The sequence below is a fragment of the Phacochoerus africanus genome, chromosome 3 (genome assembly GCF_016906955.1).
Source record: "Phacochoerus africanus isolate WHEZ1 chromosome 3, ROS_Pafr_v1, whole genome shotgun sequence".
In the NCBI taxonomy this organism is placed as follows: domain Eukaryota; kingdom Metazoa; phylum Chordata; class Mammalia; order Artiodactyla; family Suidae; genus Phacochoerus; species Phacochoerus africanus.
In genome coordinates, this window is record NC_062546.1 from 64,453,248 (window position 1) to 64,472,714 (window position 19,467).

A 19,467-nucleotide genomic window follows, 5' to 3' on the forward strand; every position below is an offset into this window, starting at 1 on the left:
CTAGAAAAGACCAAAAATAAAAATAAATAAAAAGATCTCTAATATTGCCTAGGTCTAAAGTCTTTTTATTTTTAAAAACATGAGCAAGATTCAGAAATCATTTGTAATTATAGCTAGACATGGCATAATAATATAGATTCATTTGATTTTAAAACACTTAAATGTAAACATTACTGTCTTAGCCTGCTCTGAAACATAAGTGTTGAAGGTTTCCTGGGTTTGAAATCTGGGTCTGTAACTAAAGAGCTATCTGGGCTTGGGCAAGTTGCTTAGCCTCTCCATGTAAAGTACCTATTGTATTACCTATCTCCCAGAATTGTTGTGAGGATTAAAATGCCTTTTAGACCCATAAAGTGCTTATAATAATGCATAGTAGTTGCTTAGTTAGTCCTTAAAAATTAATACCATGATTTTAAAAAGGGTTTCTTTCAGAAGAAGTCTTAAGTGATACTTTCCAAATAGGTTTTAGTGTCTTAAAAGCTAGCTTTTATTTAAAATGACAACAAAAAAAACCTAATATACATCTTCCTATTACATAATGCAAGTAATATGATTAATGTTTTTCTCTTGTCAGCTTGAACTAACATTAATGCTTTTGTTAATATTATTATTGGTATGTTTGCTTTGCCCTTAAATGTTACTCTATTTATTGTTCAATCCCTTTTATAGAATCTTTATTGCCAATGCAATGATTTTATATAAAAAATGAGTATAGGTATTTGTATTTTAAGTATTTAATATTTGCCAAAAAAGGATTTTTTTTGTTTTGTTTTTTCAGACCTATAAAGAGAACACCTAATGAAAAGAACAAGGTATTGTAAAAAATTAATTATAAAAAATAGTATCCTGTAGTAAGAGGTAGTTTATAAAAGGTATAGTAGAGGGAGTTGCTGTGTGGTGCAGTGTGTTAAGGATCCAGTATTGTTGTGGCATAGGATGTAGCTGAGGCTCAGATGTGACACCTGGCCCAGAAACTTCCACATGCTAGGCATGCAGCCACAAACAAGAAAAAAGAAAAAGGAAAAGTAGAGAGGAGTTCTTCTGCAGCCCAGCAGGTTAAGGACTCAGCATTTTCACAGCTACAGCTGATCTCTGGCCAGGAATTTCCACATGCTGTAGGCAGGAGAAAGAGAGAGGGAGAGAGAGAGAGAGAGAGGGAGAGAGAGAGAGAGAGAGGGAGAGAGAGAGGGGGGGGGAGAGAGAGAGAGAGAAAGAAAGAAAGAGAAAGTGAAAGGATGAAAGCCTAACAGCCCAACCCCCTCAGAATTTAGGAAGCTGATGGGGGCTGGGCCTGGAATTCGAGGGCATTTAGAGCTTCTTATTAACTCCCTGGGTGCCCTCGAGTTCCGGACCCTGTTCCCTATAGGTAAAAGGTCATACTTTTTGCTGTTTTAGGGCTTGCTTTCTGTTCTGTACAAAACTATGTGGAAAGGGAAAAACAGGCCCCTGAGTATGTGCCTCTATGCATGAAACTTCTTGAAACTGCTTGAGATAACAGGGAAAAGGGTTCCTAACCGCTTGTTTGGCTTCTGTAAGGCTGCTTGCATAAGGTAAAAAGAGGAGAAGTTAATCGTCTAACCGACCCCAGTAAGCTCGGGTGTGCCACAAAATGTTGAAAATCCTGATAAATATATCTTGGTGACAATATGTCTCCCCCACCCAGGGACAGGCATAAACAGGTAACTCCAGGACAACTTAAAATTAATTGGTCCACAAAGCGCGGGCTCTCGAAGTTTTAAATTGACTGGTTTGTGATATTTTAAAGTGATTAGTTTTGTAAAAGCGCGGGCTTTGTTGTGAACCCCATAAAAGCTGTCCCAACTCCACACTCAGGGCCGCAGTCCTCTACCCCTGCGTGGCGTACGACTGTGGGCCCCAGCGCGCTCGGAATAAAAATCCTCTTGCTGTTTGCATCAAGACCGCTTCTCGTGAGTGATTTGGGGTGTCGCCTCTTCCGAGTCCAGACGAGGGGGATTTTCACTCGACTGGCCTTTCAAAAGGAAGGAAGGAAGGAAGGAAGGAAGGAAGGAAGGAGGAAGGAAGGAAGGAAGGAAGGAAGGAAGGAAGGAAGGAAGGAAGGAAGGAAGGAAGGAAGGAAGGAAGGAAGGAAGGAAGGAAGGAAGGAAGGGAAAGAAAGAAAGAAAGAAGGAAGAAAGAAAGAAAGAGAAAAAAATAGAAAATCTTGCTTTGTTTTGAAAAAAACAGTTTAGGAGTTCCTGTTGAGGGTCAGTGGGTTAAGGCCTCAATGCTGTCCCTGTGAGGATGGAGGTTCAATCACTGGCCTCACTCAGTGGGTGAAGGATCCAACATTGCCACAAGGTGCATCATAGGTTGCAGATGTGAATAAGATCCCTGTTGCCCTGGCTATGGCATAGGCCTGTAGCTGCTGCTCTCATTTGACTCCTAGCCTGGGTATATCCATATGCTGTTGTGTGGCTGGAAAAACAAACAAAAGTTTAGAAGCATTATTAATAAATTTATCCTTTCCATAAAAGGTTTTTTAAAGAAGTATCTATGTTTTTGCTTTCATAAAATATGGATGTTTGTCATCTCTGTACACCTATTTTTTAAATAAATATTTGGGAGACATTGTGAAAGATTATTATTTATTTGTAGGTCAAAGAGAAAATTAATTCTATGGATGACTTTGATGACTTAACTCAGTTATCTGAAACAGCTTCCAAGGATTGTAAGTTGCTTTCCTCTAAATCTATGAATGCTATGTTGCTAATTGAACAACTTGGCATGGAGTGTAAAGGTAGGCCTGTTGTATAAACAGAAAGCCTTTTTGTGTATAGCATAGTAATATACACACAGCTTGTCTAGTACTGCGCATGGACTACAGGTATGTTATTGTGCTGTCCGTCTCAGAAAAATGATTTGTATTAATACATAATGAGTTATTATATGCTCTCAGGCAAAGGGCTGTGATAATTCCCACTCACTGCGATTTTGTGATTCTACTTTTCTCCTGGGCCTTCACCCAAGGTCAGCTTATCATTTCCCTCCTAGAATACTGAAGTATATAACTTCCATCATTTCCTTCCTAGAATATTTGGGTAACCTTGGTCTACACTGTAACCATAATTACTATGTATTTGGAAAATGTTGGTCTTGTCATGGTACCCCGTTGCTTAAAATCCAGTTGCTGCTTCTCTTTGCTATCTGGTTAAAGCCACAGTCCTTTAACTTTATCTTGTACCCATTTTATAGCCTTCTTTCCTCATGAATTTTAGAATCACCTTGTCAATTTCTTTAAGAATAATCTGATCTTCTACTGGAAATTAATTTTGGATTATGTTGAATTGACAGATTTATTTGGAGGAGAATTGACTTCTTAACAATGTTGAATTTTCAACCCTTAAACAACTCTTTTTCTCCATTTATAGAGATCTTCCTTGATTTTCTCAGGAATATTTTGTCATTTTTAGTGTATAGATTTTTCCATCTTCTATGAGAGTAACTGGATTTCTTTTTTCTCGGTGCAGTTGTAATTAGTGTATTTTAAATTTTAATTTCTGAGTGTTTATTCCAATTATAGAAATAGAGTTGGTTTCTGTGTATCAGTTCTGAGTCCCCCAACTTTACCAAACTCATGTATTATTAGTTCCAGTGGATTTTTGTAGATTCTCTCAGATTTTCTAAATATGCAAAGGTTGTCAGGATTTTTCATTCTTAAACTACTATCTAACTAAAGATAGTTCATCTTTAAGACTTGCAGCCAGCACATTCTCTGTCCAGCTAATCAGCTCTGCCATTGAGCCATGGGCACATAACCACAGACAACAGGTAAATTAATGGACATGGCTGCAGTTCAGAACTTTATTTACCAAAGCAAGCAGCCTGGCCCACAAGGTTGAAATCAACTAACTCCTATTACATAGCCATGTTGCCTGCTGGTTAGCAGACAGTTTCACTTCTTCATTTCCCCTCCAATGTCTTCTGTGTCTTTATTTTTTTTTTAATAATCAATTTTACTGTTTCATTAGGATATTCTTTTTTTTTTGTCTTTTTGCTATTTCTTTGGGCCGCTCCCGAAGCATATGGAGGTTCCCAGGCTAAGGGTTGAATCTGAGCTGTAGCCACTGGCCTACGCCAGAGCCACAGCAACGCAGAATCCGAGCCGCATCTGCGACCTACAGACCGTTAACCCACTGAGCAAGGGCAGGGACCGAACCCACAACCTCATGGTTCCTAGTCGGATTTGTTAACCACTGCACCACGATGGGAACTCCTGTGTCTTTATTTTGATCCATTGCACTGGCTGGAAACTCTAATATTGTGCTGAACAGGAGTAGAAGAAGCTCTTCCTGTTTGTTCCTTAACTTCTGGGGAGATCATTCAGTTCTTCTTCATTACATACGATGTAAACTATGGGATTATGATAGCTCTTCATCATATAGAAGTTCCCTTGTATTCCTAGGTTGCTGGAGGTTTTTCATCAGGAAAGGAGGTTGAGTTTTCTCAAGTGCCTCTTTTATCTACTGTTATGGTCCTAGGATGTTTCTTTTTTAGTTGGTTCATATGGTGATTAACATTAATAGATTTTTAAATGGTAAAACAACCCTGCATTCTTGGGACACACCCTATTTGGTCATGATGAATTATCCTTTTAATGTGTTTTCAGGTTTAATTTGTGTTTTTTGTCTTGTTTTGTTTTGTTGGTCTTTTTGAGTGCTTCACCCATGGCATATGGAAGTTCCCAAGCTAGGGGTCAGAGCAGAGCTCCAGTGTAGGCCTACACCACAGCCACAGCAATGTGAGATCTGACTGGCTTCCACAACCTATGTCTCAGCTTCCAGCAACGGTGGATCCTTAACCCACTGAGCAAGACCAGGGATCAAACCCACATCCTCATGGATATTTGTCTCAGTCTTAACCCACTGAACCACAATGAGAATTCCTGCTTATTTTTAATTTAGAATTTTTACCTCCATTTTCATGACATAGTTTTCTTTCTTCCAAGAGCCTTGTCTGGTTTTGGTTTCAGGATAACACTAGTTTTATAGAATGCATTGGAACATACTTCTCATCTTCATTTTTTGAAGAGAGTTTATGTGGCATTAGTATTTTTTTCTTTTACTTTTTCTTTTTTTTTTTTTCTTTCTTTCTTTTACATATGGAAGTTCCCAGCCTCAGGGCAATGCTGGATCCTTTACCCACTGAGTGAGGCCAGGGGTCAAACCTGCATCCTCATGGATACTAGTTAAATTTGTTACCACTGAACCACAGCAGGAAATCCTGGAATTGTTATTTCTTACTCAAATGTATGTTAGTATTCATCAGTTTGGCTATTTGGACCTGGAATTTTCTTTGTGGAAAGGAGTTTATCTAGGACTTTCATTTGTGTTTTAGATTCTGGGCTCTTTAGCTTGTTTTTTTTCTTCCTTCCTTCCTTCCTCCTTCCTTCCTTTCTTTCTATCTCTCTCTCTCTTTCTCTTTCTTTTCTTTCTTTCCTTCCTTCTTTCTCTCTTTCTTTCTTTTTCTTTCTTTCTTTATCTCTTTCTTTCTTTTTTCTTTCTTTCTTTATCTCTCTTTCTTTCTTTCCTTTCCTGCTTACTTTCCTTCTTTCTTTATTTCTTTCCTTTCTTCTTTCCTTTCTTCTTTCCTTCCTTCCTTCCTTTCTCCTTTCAGGGCCTCACCCAGGGCTTATGGAAGTTCCCAGGCCAAGGAGCTGAATCAGAGCCACAGATACCAGCCTTTGCTACAGCCATAGCAACACTGGATCTGAGCCACATCTGCAGCTTCCATGGCAGCTGACAGCAGTGCCAGATCCTTAATGCAGTGAACAAGGCCAGGGATCAAACCTGTATCATTAAGGGTACTATTCAGATTCTGACCCACTGAGCAGCAATGGCGACTCCTATTTGTTCTTTCTTGATTGAGCATTGGTAATTTCTCTTTCAAGCAAGTTACTCATGTCATCTGAGTTTTCAATTTTATTTATATAATGTTTATAATATTATCCTGTCATTCCATTGATATATATAGAATCTGTGGCAATGTCATGTTAGCCATTTTGGAAATTGGTAATTTGTGCATTCTCTCACTTTTTTTTTCCTCACCAGCCCGGCTAGATGTCCCTCACTTTTATTCATCCCCTGAAAACATTTGGTTTCATTGATATTTACACATTGTCTTATTTGTTTTCTTTCTCGTTGAGTTTTGTCTTTGATGTTTATTATTTCCTTTCTTCTGCCTGCTTGGGTTTACTTTGCTTTTTTTCTAGTTTTGCATGGTGGAGGCCAAGGTCATTGACTTGAAACTTTTCTTCCTTGGTAATATAGACATGCAGTACTATAAATTTTCATGCAAGTAAACAGCATTTCATAAATTGTAGTATTATATGTTTTCATTTTTTTCAGTGTAAAATACTTTGAAGTTCCTCCTTTCACTGCCTCTTTGACTCAAGGGTTAATTAGGTGTGTGTTATTTAGTTTCTGAATATTTGAATATTTTCCAGAATAGGTTTGTTCTTGATTTACAATTTGATTGCTCGGTAGTCAGAGAACATACTTAGTATGACTTTGATCCTTTTGACTTCCTCCTTTTGTTAAGATTTATTTTATGCCCCAGAATAGAGTCCTTTTTGGGAGGTGTTCCATGGCTGCTTGTAAAGAATGTTGATGTTCAAGTCTTAATATCTCCATGCTGATTTTATGCCTGTCTTTTCTATCTCTTAATTGAGGGAGGGGTAATGAAATCTCAGACTATGACTGCAAATTTGTCTGTTCCTCTTTGCAATTCTCTCAATTTTTGCTTCATGGTTTTTAAAATGATTTTTCATGTATTTTTCATCAATTAATTCCCTTTTTGGCCATGCCTGTGGCATAAGGAAGTTCCCAGGCCAGGGGTAAAACCCACATCACAGCAGCAACCTGAGACACTGAAGTGACAATCCCAGATCCTTAAACCACGCACCGCCAGGGAACTCCCTCTCCTCTCATGTTCTGACCTAAGATCTCCATCTGCTTTGCTTTCGCCAAACTCTCAGCATCATCCCTTCAACTTAGGGAGCCTGGTGGCCTCCAGTTCAGTTATTTCTCCCTGTGTCATGACCTGATAATTCTCTCAAGGCACTGAGCTGGGATGTTCTTTGGGCTAAGCTCATGTGTTTTCAGGGATCATTGTCCTTCATTGCCTGAAGCCCTGTGTCTTGAATATCATTTTTAGTATATTCCGTTTGTTTTGCTTTTGCTTATTTCAGGTAGGAGGGTAAATTGGTATCTGTTCCTCTGTTCCTCTGTCTTGGCTAGAATCAGATTACAGGAGCATGTGGGCATGTGCTGCAGACTGTCTGCAGTGTTCTTCTTCCTCCTTTTCTCCATGCTTCCTGTTCAGCCTTCTTGTCTCAGTGTAGCCATCTCTTCCTTCGGGAAATCTTCCCTGACCCAGTCTACATCAGATTTTGTGATGTGAGCCTAGAACTCTCTTGTCTTATAGTACCTATCTGAATTTATCATTATGTGTCTTTCTCTTCTGCTAGACTTTAAGCTAAACAAGAGCCAGTGGTCTAATCTGTTTTATCTGCTGAGCTTAATATCATGCCTTCCACATTGAAGATACTCAATATGAATTTGTTCAAGGTACAGATGAGTGAATGTACAAAGTACATGGTCCTTTATCTACAAAAATTACTCATATATTTTATTTCTCTCTTTCTTTTCTTCTGAATGCAGATTCTGTTAGCATATTGAAAAATCAGGATTCAGTTCTTTCGGATGACAGTTTACTAGAACTTAAAAAAAGCCACTATGAACTACTTACAGGAAAAATTAAAAAAATGCAAAGTAAGATCATTGGGTTACAAAAGGAGCTATCAGAAAGAAAAGAAGTGAAATCACAGTTAGAACACCAAATACTGGAGTGGCAACGAAAGTTTTACAGTATGAGGTACCGAGCATCTTGGTTTTAATATTTGAAGACATATTTGAACTACTTTTATTTACTTTCATGATGCATACATCGAAGAAAAGTTTTATAATTGCTAACTTACCTTCCAGGATTTATATAATACATCATTAGTATTGTGGAATATGGAATTCTTAGAAATAATACAGCAAGTTCTTAACAGTGAAAACTTGTAACAATTTTTTTACAGAATAAAATACATACATTTACACACAATTACATTCACACAGATTATTATAACATGGATCTTAAGAAACAGATTAAGTGACTCCCACTGGAGAAGTGGAATGGAAAACATGCTGAGACAAATAGGAAATTTATTCTATACTTTATCCCAATTTGATGGCTTTCATCTTTACTACTTAGTTTTATCTATTACATTTCAATTTTTCTTTAAAATTTAGCATTATATTAAATTGTTATATTATGCAACTAAAATTTATAAAGAAGAAAGCTTTATACACCATTAAATATTTTATATAGCATAGTAAAAAGAATAACAACTGGTAAGCATAATCAAAATAATACACCCTCTGAAAATAAGTAAAATATAAAATGCATAAGTTGGTTAAAAAAGTGTAACTATATAAATATGTCCTCACATTTTGTTCCATCTCATTGATTCTTCAATAAAGGCATTACACCATTCTAGGTGATGTGATAAACAAGACATTATAGACTTTACATTGTACCATGGAGAGAAATGGTTATTAATAATACAATTATAGAACTGTATTATTTAATTGTACAGAGGCATTATTTAATTATAATTATCATAAGTTCTTTGATGGAGAGGAAATCAGAATCAGATGTAAGAAGACTTCAGCATTCCAAGAATGATGTCAAATGACCCTCTTCATGGTAGATTATGCACTTATGTACTATGAGGTATATTTCTTCTCCAGAGATTCCTTGTTTGTGTATCAATTGTAGATTTTTGGTTTGCAATTATTCTGAAGTTTTGATGTAAGAGTCTATATGTATATGAGATTGTTTTAAGTTGTTGTTCTCTTAATTGTAAGTTCATCTCCGGTATCCCACATTTGTATCCACCTCTTCTCATGATTTCTGATTTTGATGGTATAATTGTGCATGGATGATTTCATATCTTTACTGTATATTTACCTTTACTGGTGAGCCTTGTCATTTGTGGAATTTTTGTTTCCTATTGCTGATCTTTTCTTCCCTGCCTAGAGAAGTTCCTTTAGTATTTGTTGTAAGGCTGGTTTAGTGTTGTTGAATTCTCTCAGCTTTTGCTTATCTGAGAAGGTTTTTATTTCTCCTTCAAATCTGAATGAGAGCCTTGCTGGGTAGAGTATTCTTGGTTGGAGGTTTTTTCCTTTCATCACGTTAAGTATATCATGCCACTCCCTTCTGGACTGCAGAGTTTCTGCTGAAAAATCTGCCAATAACCTTATTGGGGTTCCCTTATATATTACTTGTTTCTTTTCCCTAGCTGCTTTCAAGATTTTCTCTTTGTCTTTAATTTTGGTCAGTTTGATTATTATGTGTCTCGGTGTGTTACTTCTTGGGTTTATTTCATATGGTACTCGTTGTGCCTCCTGGATTTGAGTGAGTGGTTCCTTTCCCATGTTAGGGAAATTTTCGGCTATTATCTCTTGGAATATTTTTTCTGTCCCCTTCTCTCTCTCTTCTCCTTCTGGCACCCCTATAATACGGATGTTGGTGCATTTAACATTGTCCCAGAGTTCCCTGAGACTCTCTTCATTTGCTTTCAGTCTTTTTTCTCTTTTCTCTTCTGCATCCATAATTTCTTCTAATCTGTCCTCCACCTCGCTTATTCGTTCTTCTGCCTCCTGTATTCTGCTGTTAGCTGCTTCTAATGAATTTTTTATTTCAGTTTTTGTATTTTGCATCTCTTCTTGTTTAAGTTTTATATCTTGTATCTCTTTGGTCAGTGTTTCCTGTAAGGTATCCATCTTTGCCTCCAGTTTATTTCCAATGTCTTGCATCATCTTCAGCATCAACAGTCTACAGTCTTTTTCCTGGAGGCCGAGAATCTCCTCATCACTTAGCTGATTTTCTGGGGTTTTTCCTTTCTTCCTCATCTGAGTTATAGTTCTCTGTCTTTTCATTTTTAATGGTTTTTTACAGATAATAGAGTTGTAGCCTCTCTTACTTCTGGGGTCTGCCCCCCTTGTGGCTGAAGTCAGTATGGGGGGCTTGCTGTAGGCTTCCTGATGGGAGGGGCTGATGCCTGCCCACTGATAGGTGGAGCCGATTCTAATCCCTCTGGTGGATGGGGCTTAGTCTCTGGATGGGATTAGGGCCTGCTGTGTGCCTGAGGCTCTTTAGGTAGTCTGTTTACTGAGGGGTGGGGCTGTGATCCCACCTGGATTGTTGTTTGCCCTGGGGCTTCTCAGCACTGACTGATGGGTGGGTCCAGATTTTCCAAAAATGGCCACCTCCAGAGAAAGGCAACTGCTGAATATTCCCGAGAGCTTTGCCTTCAATGTCCTTCCCTCACAACAAGCCACATTCACCCCTGTTTTCCCAGGATGTCCTCCAAGAACTGCAGTCAGGTTTGACCTAGGTTCCTGTGGAGACCTTGCTCTGCCCTGGGACCTAGTGCATGTGAAAGTCTGTGTGTGCCTTTTAAGAATGGGGTCTCTGTATCCCCCAGTCCTGTGGAGCTCCTGCACACAAGCCCTGCTGGCCTTCAATGCCAGATGCTCCAGGGGCTCTTTCTCCCAGTGACAGATACCAGCATGTGAGGGGTTTATGTGGGGCTCAGAACTCACTCCTGTAGGTGAGTCTCTGAGCCAGTTAGTTTTCAGTCTGTAGAGCTTCCCACCCGGGAGGTATGGGGTTGTTCATATCACAAAATCACCCCTCCTACCTGTGGATGTGGCCTCCTCTTTTTCTTCTGGAGTAGGGTATGGGTTTCTGGTCCATTTAGGTGGAGATTGCTCAGTCTTTAGTTGTGAATTTTGTTGTTTTTAAACTTGTAGCAATTTAATGTATTTTTTCTAAATCATCATTTTCATGACCATACTGAGGTCCACCTTATGAAAACCTCGTTGCTTATTTAACTGATTGAATTTTGGTTGTTTTTCATTTTTCTGTATTCTACTTAATACTACAAAGGAACATCTATAAATTCATGTCTTAATTTCTGATTATTTATTTTGAATAAATTCTTTAATTTTGTATTATTTGGTTAAAGTATGAGAATTTTTTTTAAATCTTTGATGCATATTTCTTTTGGTTTGTTTGTTTCTTCTTTTTTCAGTTGCACTCAGGGCATATGAAAGTTCTTAGGTCAGAGATCAAACTGACAATGCCACACAGACAATCCTTACCCTTAACACATGGTGCCACAGCAGAAACTCCTCGATCCATATTTCTCAATTTTTCTCAAGGAAGATTACTTTGCATCTTACTTTACATTCCCACACACAGACATATAAAATGGCCAGTTTTTCTAAAGAAAAATTTTTTTAAATACTTTTGCAATTTTCTTATGTGTGGATGGAATAAAAAGTAAAATTGAAAGTGATTATGGATTAATCTATTCAACATCATTCTCTTACACAGATAAAGTTAACGGATCTATGCTGAAAGCACATATTATTCTTTATTTTTAAATGAATTAATGGGAATCCCATCTTGTTCCAAAAAGGGTTTAAAATGATTTATTAAGTAGATAATAATCAACAAGATAAGTTGAAAGGGTTGCAGAAGAAAAAACATAAAAAGGTAGGGCAGGGAAGTTACCTGAGTGGCACAGCAGGTTATGGATCTGGCATTGTCTCTGTAGTGCCACGATTTGATCCCTGGCCTGGTGCAGTAGTTAATTAAGGGTCTTGTGTTGCCCTAGCTGTGACATAGGTCATAGCTGCAGGTCAGACTTGATCCCTGGTCCAGGAAATTCCATATGCTACAGGTGTGGCCCCCCCAAAAAAGGGGGAAAAAGTGCAAGGCCACAGATCTTAGACTCCCTAGCCTGGTTTGGGATTATAGTAATGTGCAGATAGAAGTTCTGTAAAAGACATCTACAGATGTTATCTTGCACTATAAATCATATAGGGGTACCTGTGATAGTTCATGAAGGTTCAATTTCATTTCTAGTTTGCTTATAAACTTGTTTCTAAATAACACCATCTCTTTTTAATTAGGAACTAAATTGCCTGTCCTAATGGAACAGGAATTAGGACTATGTGGAAAAAAGGCCAGTTTTCAACTCTAATTTTACTGAATAGCTTCAAAATTTCTTTCCTACACTATTCATTAGTTGCTGTTGGTTAAAACTTACTAATAAGAAGCAGAAATTTTTTTCATTGCTGCCTTTCAAGTGTTTCTATTTCTATGGAGAGACTGAAGTGATGAATTAAACTATAAGACCTGGAAAGGAAAAAAAAAAAGGAGAACTTAGACATTTCATTAGTATACTATGAAGAACCAGACCATAAAATGAAACTTTTATTTCCTAATGAAACAAATTTTAAGATAAGCATATTTAACTACAGATGCACATTAAAGCAAGAAGAGGAAGAAAAAAGAAATGCTTATAAGTTATATGAAAAAACTAGGAAGGAGTTAAGAAGGAGAAAAGAGAGATACCATAAAGAAGCTGAAATGAAACAGCAACTTGAACTGATTGTCCAAGCACTGGACATGGAATTGAGGGCTGTGAGAAATAATCTGAACCAGGTAAATTAGTCTTTGGTGAAATTTTCACATTTTGAACTCTATTTCATCCACATTATTTATCATATCCCTTTGATATAACATATGTTATTCAAGTTTAAAACAAATAAAACATCTCATCCTAAATATGAACTGTGACACTTACAGCTTAAATGATCATTTTCTTGCAATTCTTGGCTTCTAATAGATGCTCTGTATATGTTTTATGAATGGAGGAATGGAAGGTAAATTGAGCTGAATCATTAACATAATAATTGGCATTTTTGGTCCATTCAACAATGTAATAGTCTTTTTTTTTCCCTTTTTTTGGTTGCCCTGCAGCATGTGGAGGTTGCAGGCACATCCAAGACACCACAGTTGCAGGTAACAAACCTACACCCTAGCACTGCAGAGACACTGCCAATCCCAGTGGGAACTCCAAGTAACATTCTTGATTCAAATTCTTGTGTGCATTTTGGTTTTTAGTTTGTTTGTTCTGCTTTGTTGGGGCTGCCCCTACAACATGCAACAGTTCCTGGGCCAGGGACTGAACTCACACCACAGCAGTGACCCTAGCCATTTCATGTCTATTACTATTTAAAACATTTTAAAGAGGTATTAAAGTTATTACAGCAGCAAATAATCTCATGGTTTTCTATGAAGCACTCTATAAATTTTACCTTATTTACCATTAGTGAAACTTAAGGCTTCCTTTGTGTTTATATTTATACTACAGAAGTAGTTGTGATATAATGTAGAGGACTCATAGTAGAAACAGAAGACCTGGGGAAAACCCTTCAGCTTGCTTATATGTGTGAGTTCTTCGTTCCAGAGTTGTCATACTGAGTTAATTGCTGTTTATAGAAGTTCTTAGTATAGTGACTAGATTTGTCAGTTATCAGTGGATGTAACACCTGTAACATAAAAATATTAGGAAAGTGGAATATTTATGAAACATTCTCTGGAAAAAAATGGGAAATTCAGTCTATTTAAACTATGTACAGAGATAATGCCCTTCCTGTGGGGTGGCTGTATAGCTGAGATACCAGATGGAATTCTTCAATGTAGTCAGATGTATTAATCTTTTCTTTTAAGCCTTTTGGGTTTCTTGAAATTAAGGTAAAGGCCTTTCTAATTCTGAGCTTTTTAAAAATTCTCTTGTGGTTTCTTTTTTATTCTCTTGTATTCATAGTCTTCAGTTAAATTTTTTTTTTTAATTTGGGGAGATTCCTGCTTGTGTAAATTCTGAGGGATGTATCCAACTTTCATTTTTTTCCTGTTGGATATCCATTTACTGCAATCTTCTCATGGTATAAATATATAGCCTAGTCTTTCAGAGGAAATCAGGTATCAATTTGAGTACTAGCTAAAAGTCTCCTTTGTTTTAACTAGGGTGCTGAGAGTCATGAAAAAGCAAAAGAACTGTTGCCTAAAAACCACATGTCACAGAATGAAATTGCCATGTTAAAACAGGAAATAGAGGCAATAGAAAATTATAACCAGGAAATGGAAAAGAAATATTTTATGGTCATGAAAATTGTAAAAAAGAAGTATGCTGAACTTCAAAAGACAATAAAACTTAATGAGGAAACATTAACAAAAATAATCTTGGAACACAATGAACAACTTAATGTTCTGACAGCTGAGAAAACAATGCTGAGGTCTGAACTGGAGAATGAAAGACAAAATAAAGAAAGACTGGAAAGGCAAGTTGAATCATACCACTCTAGATTGGCTACTGCCACCCATGATCAAGTGCAAAGTCAGACATCAAAAAGAGACCTGGAACTTGCCTTCCAGAGAACAAGCGATAAGTGCTTACCCTTACAAGATGAAATAAATTTGGATGTGTCTAACCTGAGAGATAACGAGATGCATTCCCAGCAACGGTCGAAGTCTGAAGGAAAATCCAATGGCCTAGAAACTGAGCTCCTTCGCAGGAGAGATGCTCTCAGAGAAAAGTCTTTGGTGTTTGACACTGTACCTGTACAGAGAGACCTAAGCCAAGCACAGTGTCAGAAGGAAATTGAACACATGCCTCCAAGTGAACAAGGCAAAGTGAAGAAGTACATGGACAAACAGAAATCCTCGAAGGGGGGATTATCCCAACTAGAGAGTGAAAACCTCTTGCTGCGACAGCAGCTGAATGACTTGCAAAACAAAATCGACAGCCAGCAGAAAGTGGTAATTAATATCCAGGACCAGTTTCAGGATACTGTGAAAAGAGTTCAAGCCGAAAGTGAAAAAAAACATCTGATGCTGGAGGAAAGAAACAAGGAGTTAACTAAGGAATGTAGTCACCTAAAAGAGAGGATTAATCAGTATGGAAATGAGACAATGGAAAGAGAAGTAAGTATCCAGAAAGAAAGAGAATTGTCAGACTTCCTGAAGGAAAATTTGATGATGGCCATATTTGACTCTAGCTGAATATAAGAAAAATATAGGTTTATATAGGCCATACAAATATTTTGTGTGTGTGTGTGTGTGTGTGTGTGTGTGTGTGTGTGTGTGTGTATTTAGGCTATAAATTAGGCTAAAAGCATAGCTTGTATCCAGCAAACAAAAATTAGACCTGAGTGTGCTTGATGCTGAGTAAAGACAAGATGTCACCTAAGAAATTTTAAGAGATTAAGTTATAACTTGTTAATAGATATAGACAGATATTAATACTTTATTCTTACACTGCTAGAATGATACTTTGTCACTCATTGTCATATCATGGTGGAAAAGATCAATGCAATGCTCATAACTAGTGTGAGTATTTTGATATTAATATTCACTTGGGTGGATGACCTTGACAGCCCAATCCAGATACCCAGATGGACTGATGTGTAGGTGCTGTATCTCATAGTAATTTTCCTTCAGTAGGCTTTCATACCTTTTTCATTGGTACAATGTTATTCATGTTCATTTGAATTAAATTTGGAAATATTTCAGTCTCAAATCATGTGTTCTTATAACCTCTCCACTCTTTAAAGGCATCTGCTTTTCATTAAATCATCATTTGGGACAAATGTGGTGAGTTTTAACAAAACTGCTTTTGATTTAATCTTCCCACTGCTACTGATAATTTACTTTGAACATTTGTACCAATGAGTGGCTCATAATTCTCATTTTATGGCTCAATTACTATTATTTGGCTATGAGTTTGTCCAACACAGAGAGAACTGTAGCTCTCTGATTGATCAAATTTGCATTGGATTCCTATCCTCAGAGTAATGAGAGGTGGCAGGGTTCATGAGAGGCAGGAATAGAGTGGGTTGAGGGGAGGGCTGTAGGGGCTGTATTCAGGGAGGCAGGTAGAGGCCAGGTTATCAATGGGCCCTGAAATCCATGGGCATGACCTCATTTGAGCACCAAATTGAATCTGTGAGGATCTCTATTTTGGTTTTGTTTCCTTTTGTTTGAGTTTTTTTGAAGTATATTTACAGTGAGAACTCTGAAGTTAATGGAAGCAAGGAGGGAATATGTTCAACAAAGTTGAATTTACCACTGCCTGTTAGAACTGTGCACCTATTTTTTTCCTCTTTTTTTTTTTGGAGGTGGGTGCTGCCCTCTGCATGGGGAAGTTCCTGGGCAAGGAATCCAGCACACAACACAGCAGTGATCCAAGCCACTGCAATGACAATACTGGATCCTTAACACACTGGGCCCAAGAGAATGCCTTTATTTTTTTTTATTTCTTTTTTTTTTCCACCTCCATTTCCTTATGAGACCCCAGGAGGTAGTAAAGCTCTACAAATTTGTTGGAGGGGTTGGGGGAGTGGGGAGCAGGCCTGAATCTGTCCTCTAATAACTTAATGTCCTTAAGGCAGGAGGGTAATACCTGCTGTATCTTTAACCAAATTCAGTGAGCTGGAAGGTGTATATGTGAAGGAAAGAAGAAGGTGAATTGATGTCTGTGGTGATAGTTTTCAAAGCACATATATTGGAGTTAACTATTATTAATGTAACTAATAATAAGGTGATTTATAAAATCAGTGACAGAGTGTCTTACTAGGTGATGGTGGGACACCTTCAACAAGAACTGGCTGATTCCCTAAAAAAGCAGTCTCTGTCTGAGGCTTCATTGGAGCTCATGTCACGTGATTGTGCTAAATTAGAAGATGAGAGACAGGATTTAAAGAAGAAATTACGTCAAATGACAAGTAAAGTATGTATGAGATTGTTAAATGTTGATGTATAACATAAAAGGCTTTAGAATACTAATTCCCATGGACAGCTTTCTTTTGTATTTTCTTTACAATTATTTTATTTCAATTTTATTATGTTAATTACGCACATTTCTTTTTTTTAATCAAGTATACTTTAATTTTAAAAAAGGTCAAAAATTTAATGATACCATTTGACCAGTTTTGACATATATACACACCCATGAAATTATCTACACAGTCATCAAGATCAGGAATTTCCCTGATGTCTACCCTCCTGCCCTCTCTTTGCACCTCCCATCTGTCTTCAGGGGCACTACTATCCTTTTTCTGTCACATGGATTTGTTTGCATTTCCTAGAAGCTTATTTCAATGGAATCAGAGTGTATTCTTTTCTTGCTGTCTTCTTTTGCTGAGTGTAACATTTTGAGATGTATTCACGTTCTGCTGTGTACCAGTAGTTCATTCGTTTCATTGCTGAGTAGTATTTCATTGTATGGGTATACTAGGGCTGTTGTTTCCAAGTATATTTAAAATATTTTTTAAATTATCCTATTATTTTAAATTTTTAAATTATTTTTAATTTTGTTTCTGTTTACCTTCTTAAAACTTTCATTAGACACTATTTTAGTTATTTTTTTTCCCACTGTACAGCATGGGGATCAAGTTATTCTTACATGTATACATTTTTCCCCCATCCTTTGTTCTGTTGCACTTTGAGTATCTAGACATAGTACTCAATGCTACTCAGCAGGATCTCCTTGTAAATCTATTCTAAGTTGTGTCTGATAACCGCAAGCTCCCGATCCCTCCCACACCCTCCCTCTCCTGTCAGGCAGCCACAAGTCTATTTTCCAAGTCCATGATTTTCTTTTCTGTGGAGATGTTCATATGTGAGAGATATTAGATTCCAGTTATAAGTAATATCATATGATATTTGTCTTTGTCTTTCTGACTCATTTCACTCAGTATGAGAGTCGCTAGTTCCATCCATGTTGCTGCAAATGGCATTATGTCATTCTTTTTTATGGCTGAGTAGTATACCATTGTGTATATATACAACACATCTTCTTAATCCAATCATCTGTTGATGGACATTTGGGTTGTTTCCATGTCCCGGCTATTGTGAATAGTGCTGCCATGAACATGCGGGTGCATGTGTCTTTTTTAGTAGAGTTTTGTCTGGATATATGCCCAAGAGTGGGATTGTACACACATTTCTTAAACACTGATTTTGTTCTGCTCTTTGTATGCTATATTTTTCTTATTCTATTTCCCCTTGGGAAAGTAGAGAATGATACATCACTCAGAGAAGTTGAGAGACTTTGCTTTTTCTATTAAACAATACTTTTTAGTGATATCTCTGCAACGATGATCAGACAAGCCAGATAAAGTCAGAGGAGAATGTTTAATGGAATGATCAAAAAATATGTAATTTCTTACCTTCACTTTGGTGAAGGGTATGGCATCTGTGTATATTTATTTTGTGGATTTCAGATTAACTTGTGCAGAGAGGTCATTCTACAAACCAGTTGAAATTAGGCTTTGCCTTTCTTTTCTTTTCAATTGAGCTCTGTTGTTGAAATAGGGAGATATTCAGATCTTTTGTAGTAGAGCATTAAGAAAATTATCTAGATCCTGCCACTGGATTTTTTTAAAACTTCAGAGACATAATTAATATATCTATAATTCACCCACTTAAATTGTATATTTCAGTATTTCCTATGTTAGAGGGTTATGCTACTATCACAACAATCAAATTTAGAATGTTTCCATCACCCCAAAAAGAAACCCTGCATCCCTTAGTGATCACCCACAGCTCCCCATCTCCCTCAGCACCAAGCAACTACCAGGCTAACTTCTCCATAGATGTGCCCATTCTGGGTGTTGCATATAAATGGAATCACATGGTATGTGGTCCTTCATGATTAGTTTTTTTCACTTGACATAAAGTTTTCAAAGTTTTACCATGTTACAGCCATTAGCAGCACTTCCATTTCGTTCATTGTTGAACAATACTCTGCTATATAGTTAAAACATTGATCCTTTTACCAGTCGATGGGCCTTTGTGTGCTTCCACTTTGGGGCTATAAAGAATGCCTCTGTAAACTTTCATTTTCAAGTTAGGGTGTGGACCTGTGTTGATAATTTCCCTGCTGTTGGATTTTATCCTCTGAGTAAACTGGGTGATTTCACCTGTTCCTGTCCTTTCCTGGTGCTGTCCTTTCTGTCTTTTCAGTTTCTTTTCCTCTCGACTAATCCTCCATTTATGTGGGCCTGCTCCCAGTCTCTCCTTCTGTAGGAAGCTTGTTCTGTCTGTCATTGACCCTATCCTCTTCAGCCCTTGTCATCTGGTCTGTGCAGGACAACTTAGCTCTTCATTTCACACTGCTTTAACTTGTTGTCATGAGCAATAATCTTGTCTAAGTATACATTTGTCGTTCAGGGAATGTTATGGGATATGCATGGCACCTGTCCTTGCATTAATTGAACATATTTTAGCCTAACAGTTATTAGGATTAGGTTAAGTACTTTATGCCAAACTAATAATTCCTTCTTAGAGATAAGATATAATAAAATTTTGTTAAATTCTTTTTTAAGCCTGAAATATAAGATCAAAAGCACTTAATCTAGAAGAATTGCTCAATGAAATGCTCGTTTTTCACCCTCACTATGAAAAAAAAAATTCTAATTTGCTTTCCTTCATTATGTAGCCAAAACTGGCATTTACAGATGGAGAGAATTTCATCAATTG

General features: G+C 37.2%; 1 protein-coding gene across 1 annotated transcript in view; it reads left to right on the top strand.

The window, feature by feature from the left end:
* LOC125121916 (ankyrin repeat domain-containing protein 26-like) overlaps positions 1-19,467 on the top strand; it is a 100,812-nt gene that overhangs the window by 59,261 nt on the left and 22,084 nt on the right. The window contains 6 exon segments of the mRNA XM_047770219.1: positions 779-812; positions 2,617-2,758; positions 7,680-7,893; positions 12,402-12,585; positions 13,954-14,910; positions 16,562-16,714. Coding sequence (XP_047626175.1) covers positions 779-812; positions 2,617-2,758; positions 7,680-7,893; positions 12,402-12,585; positions 13,954-14,910; positions 16,562-16,714 — 1,684 coding nt within the window.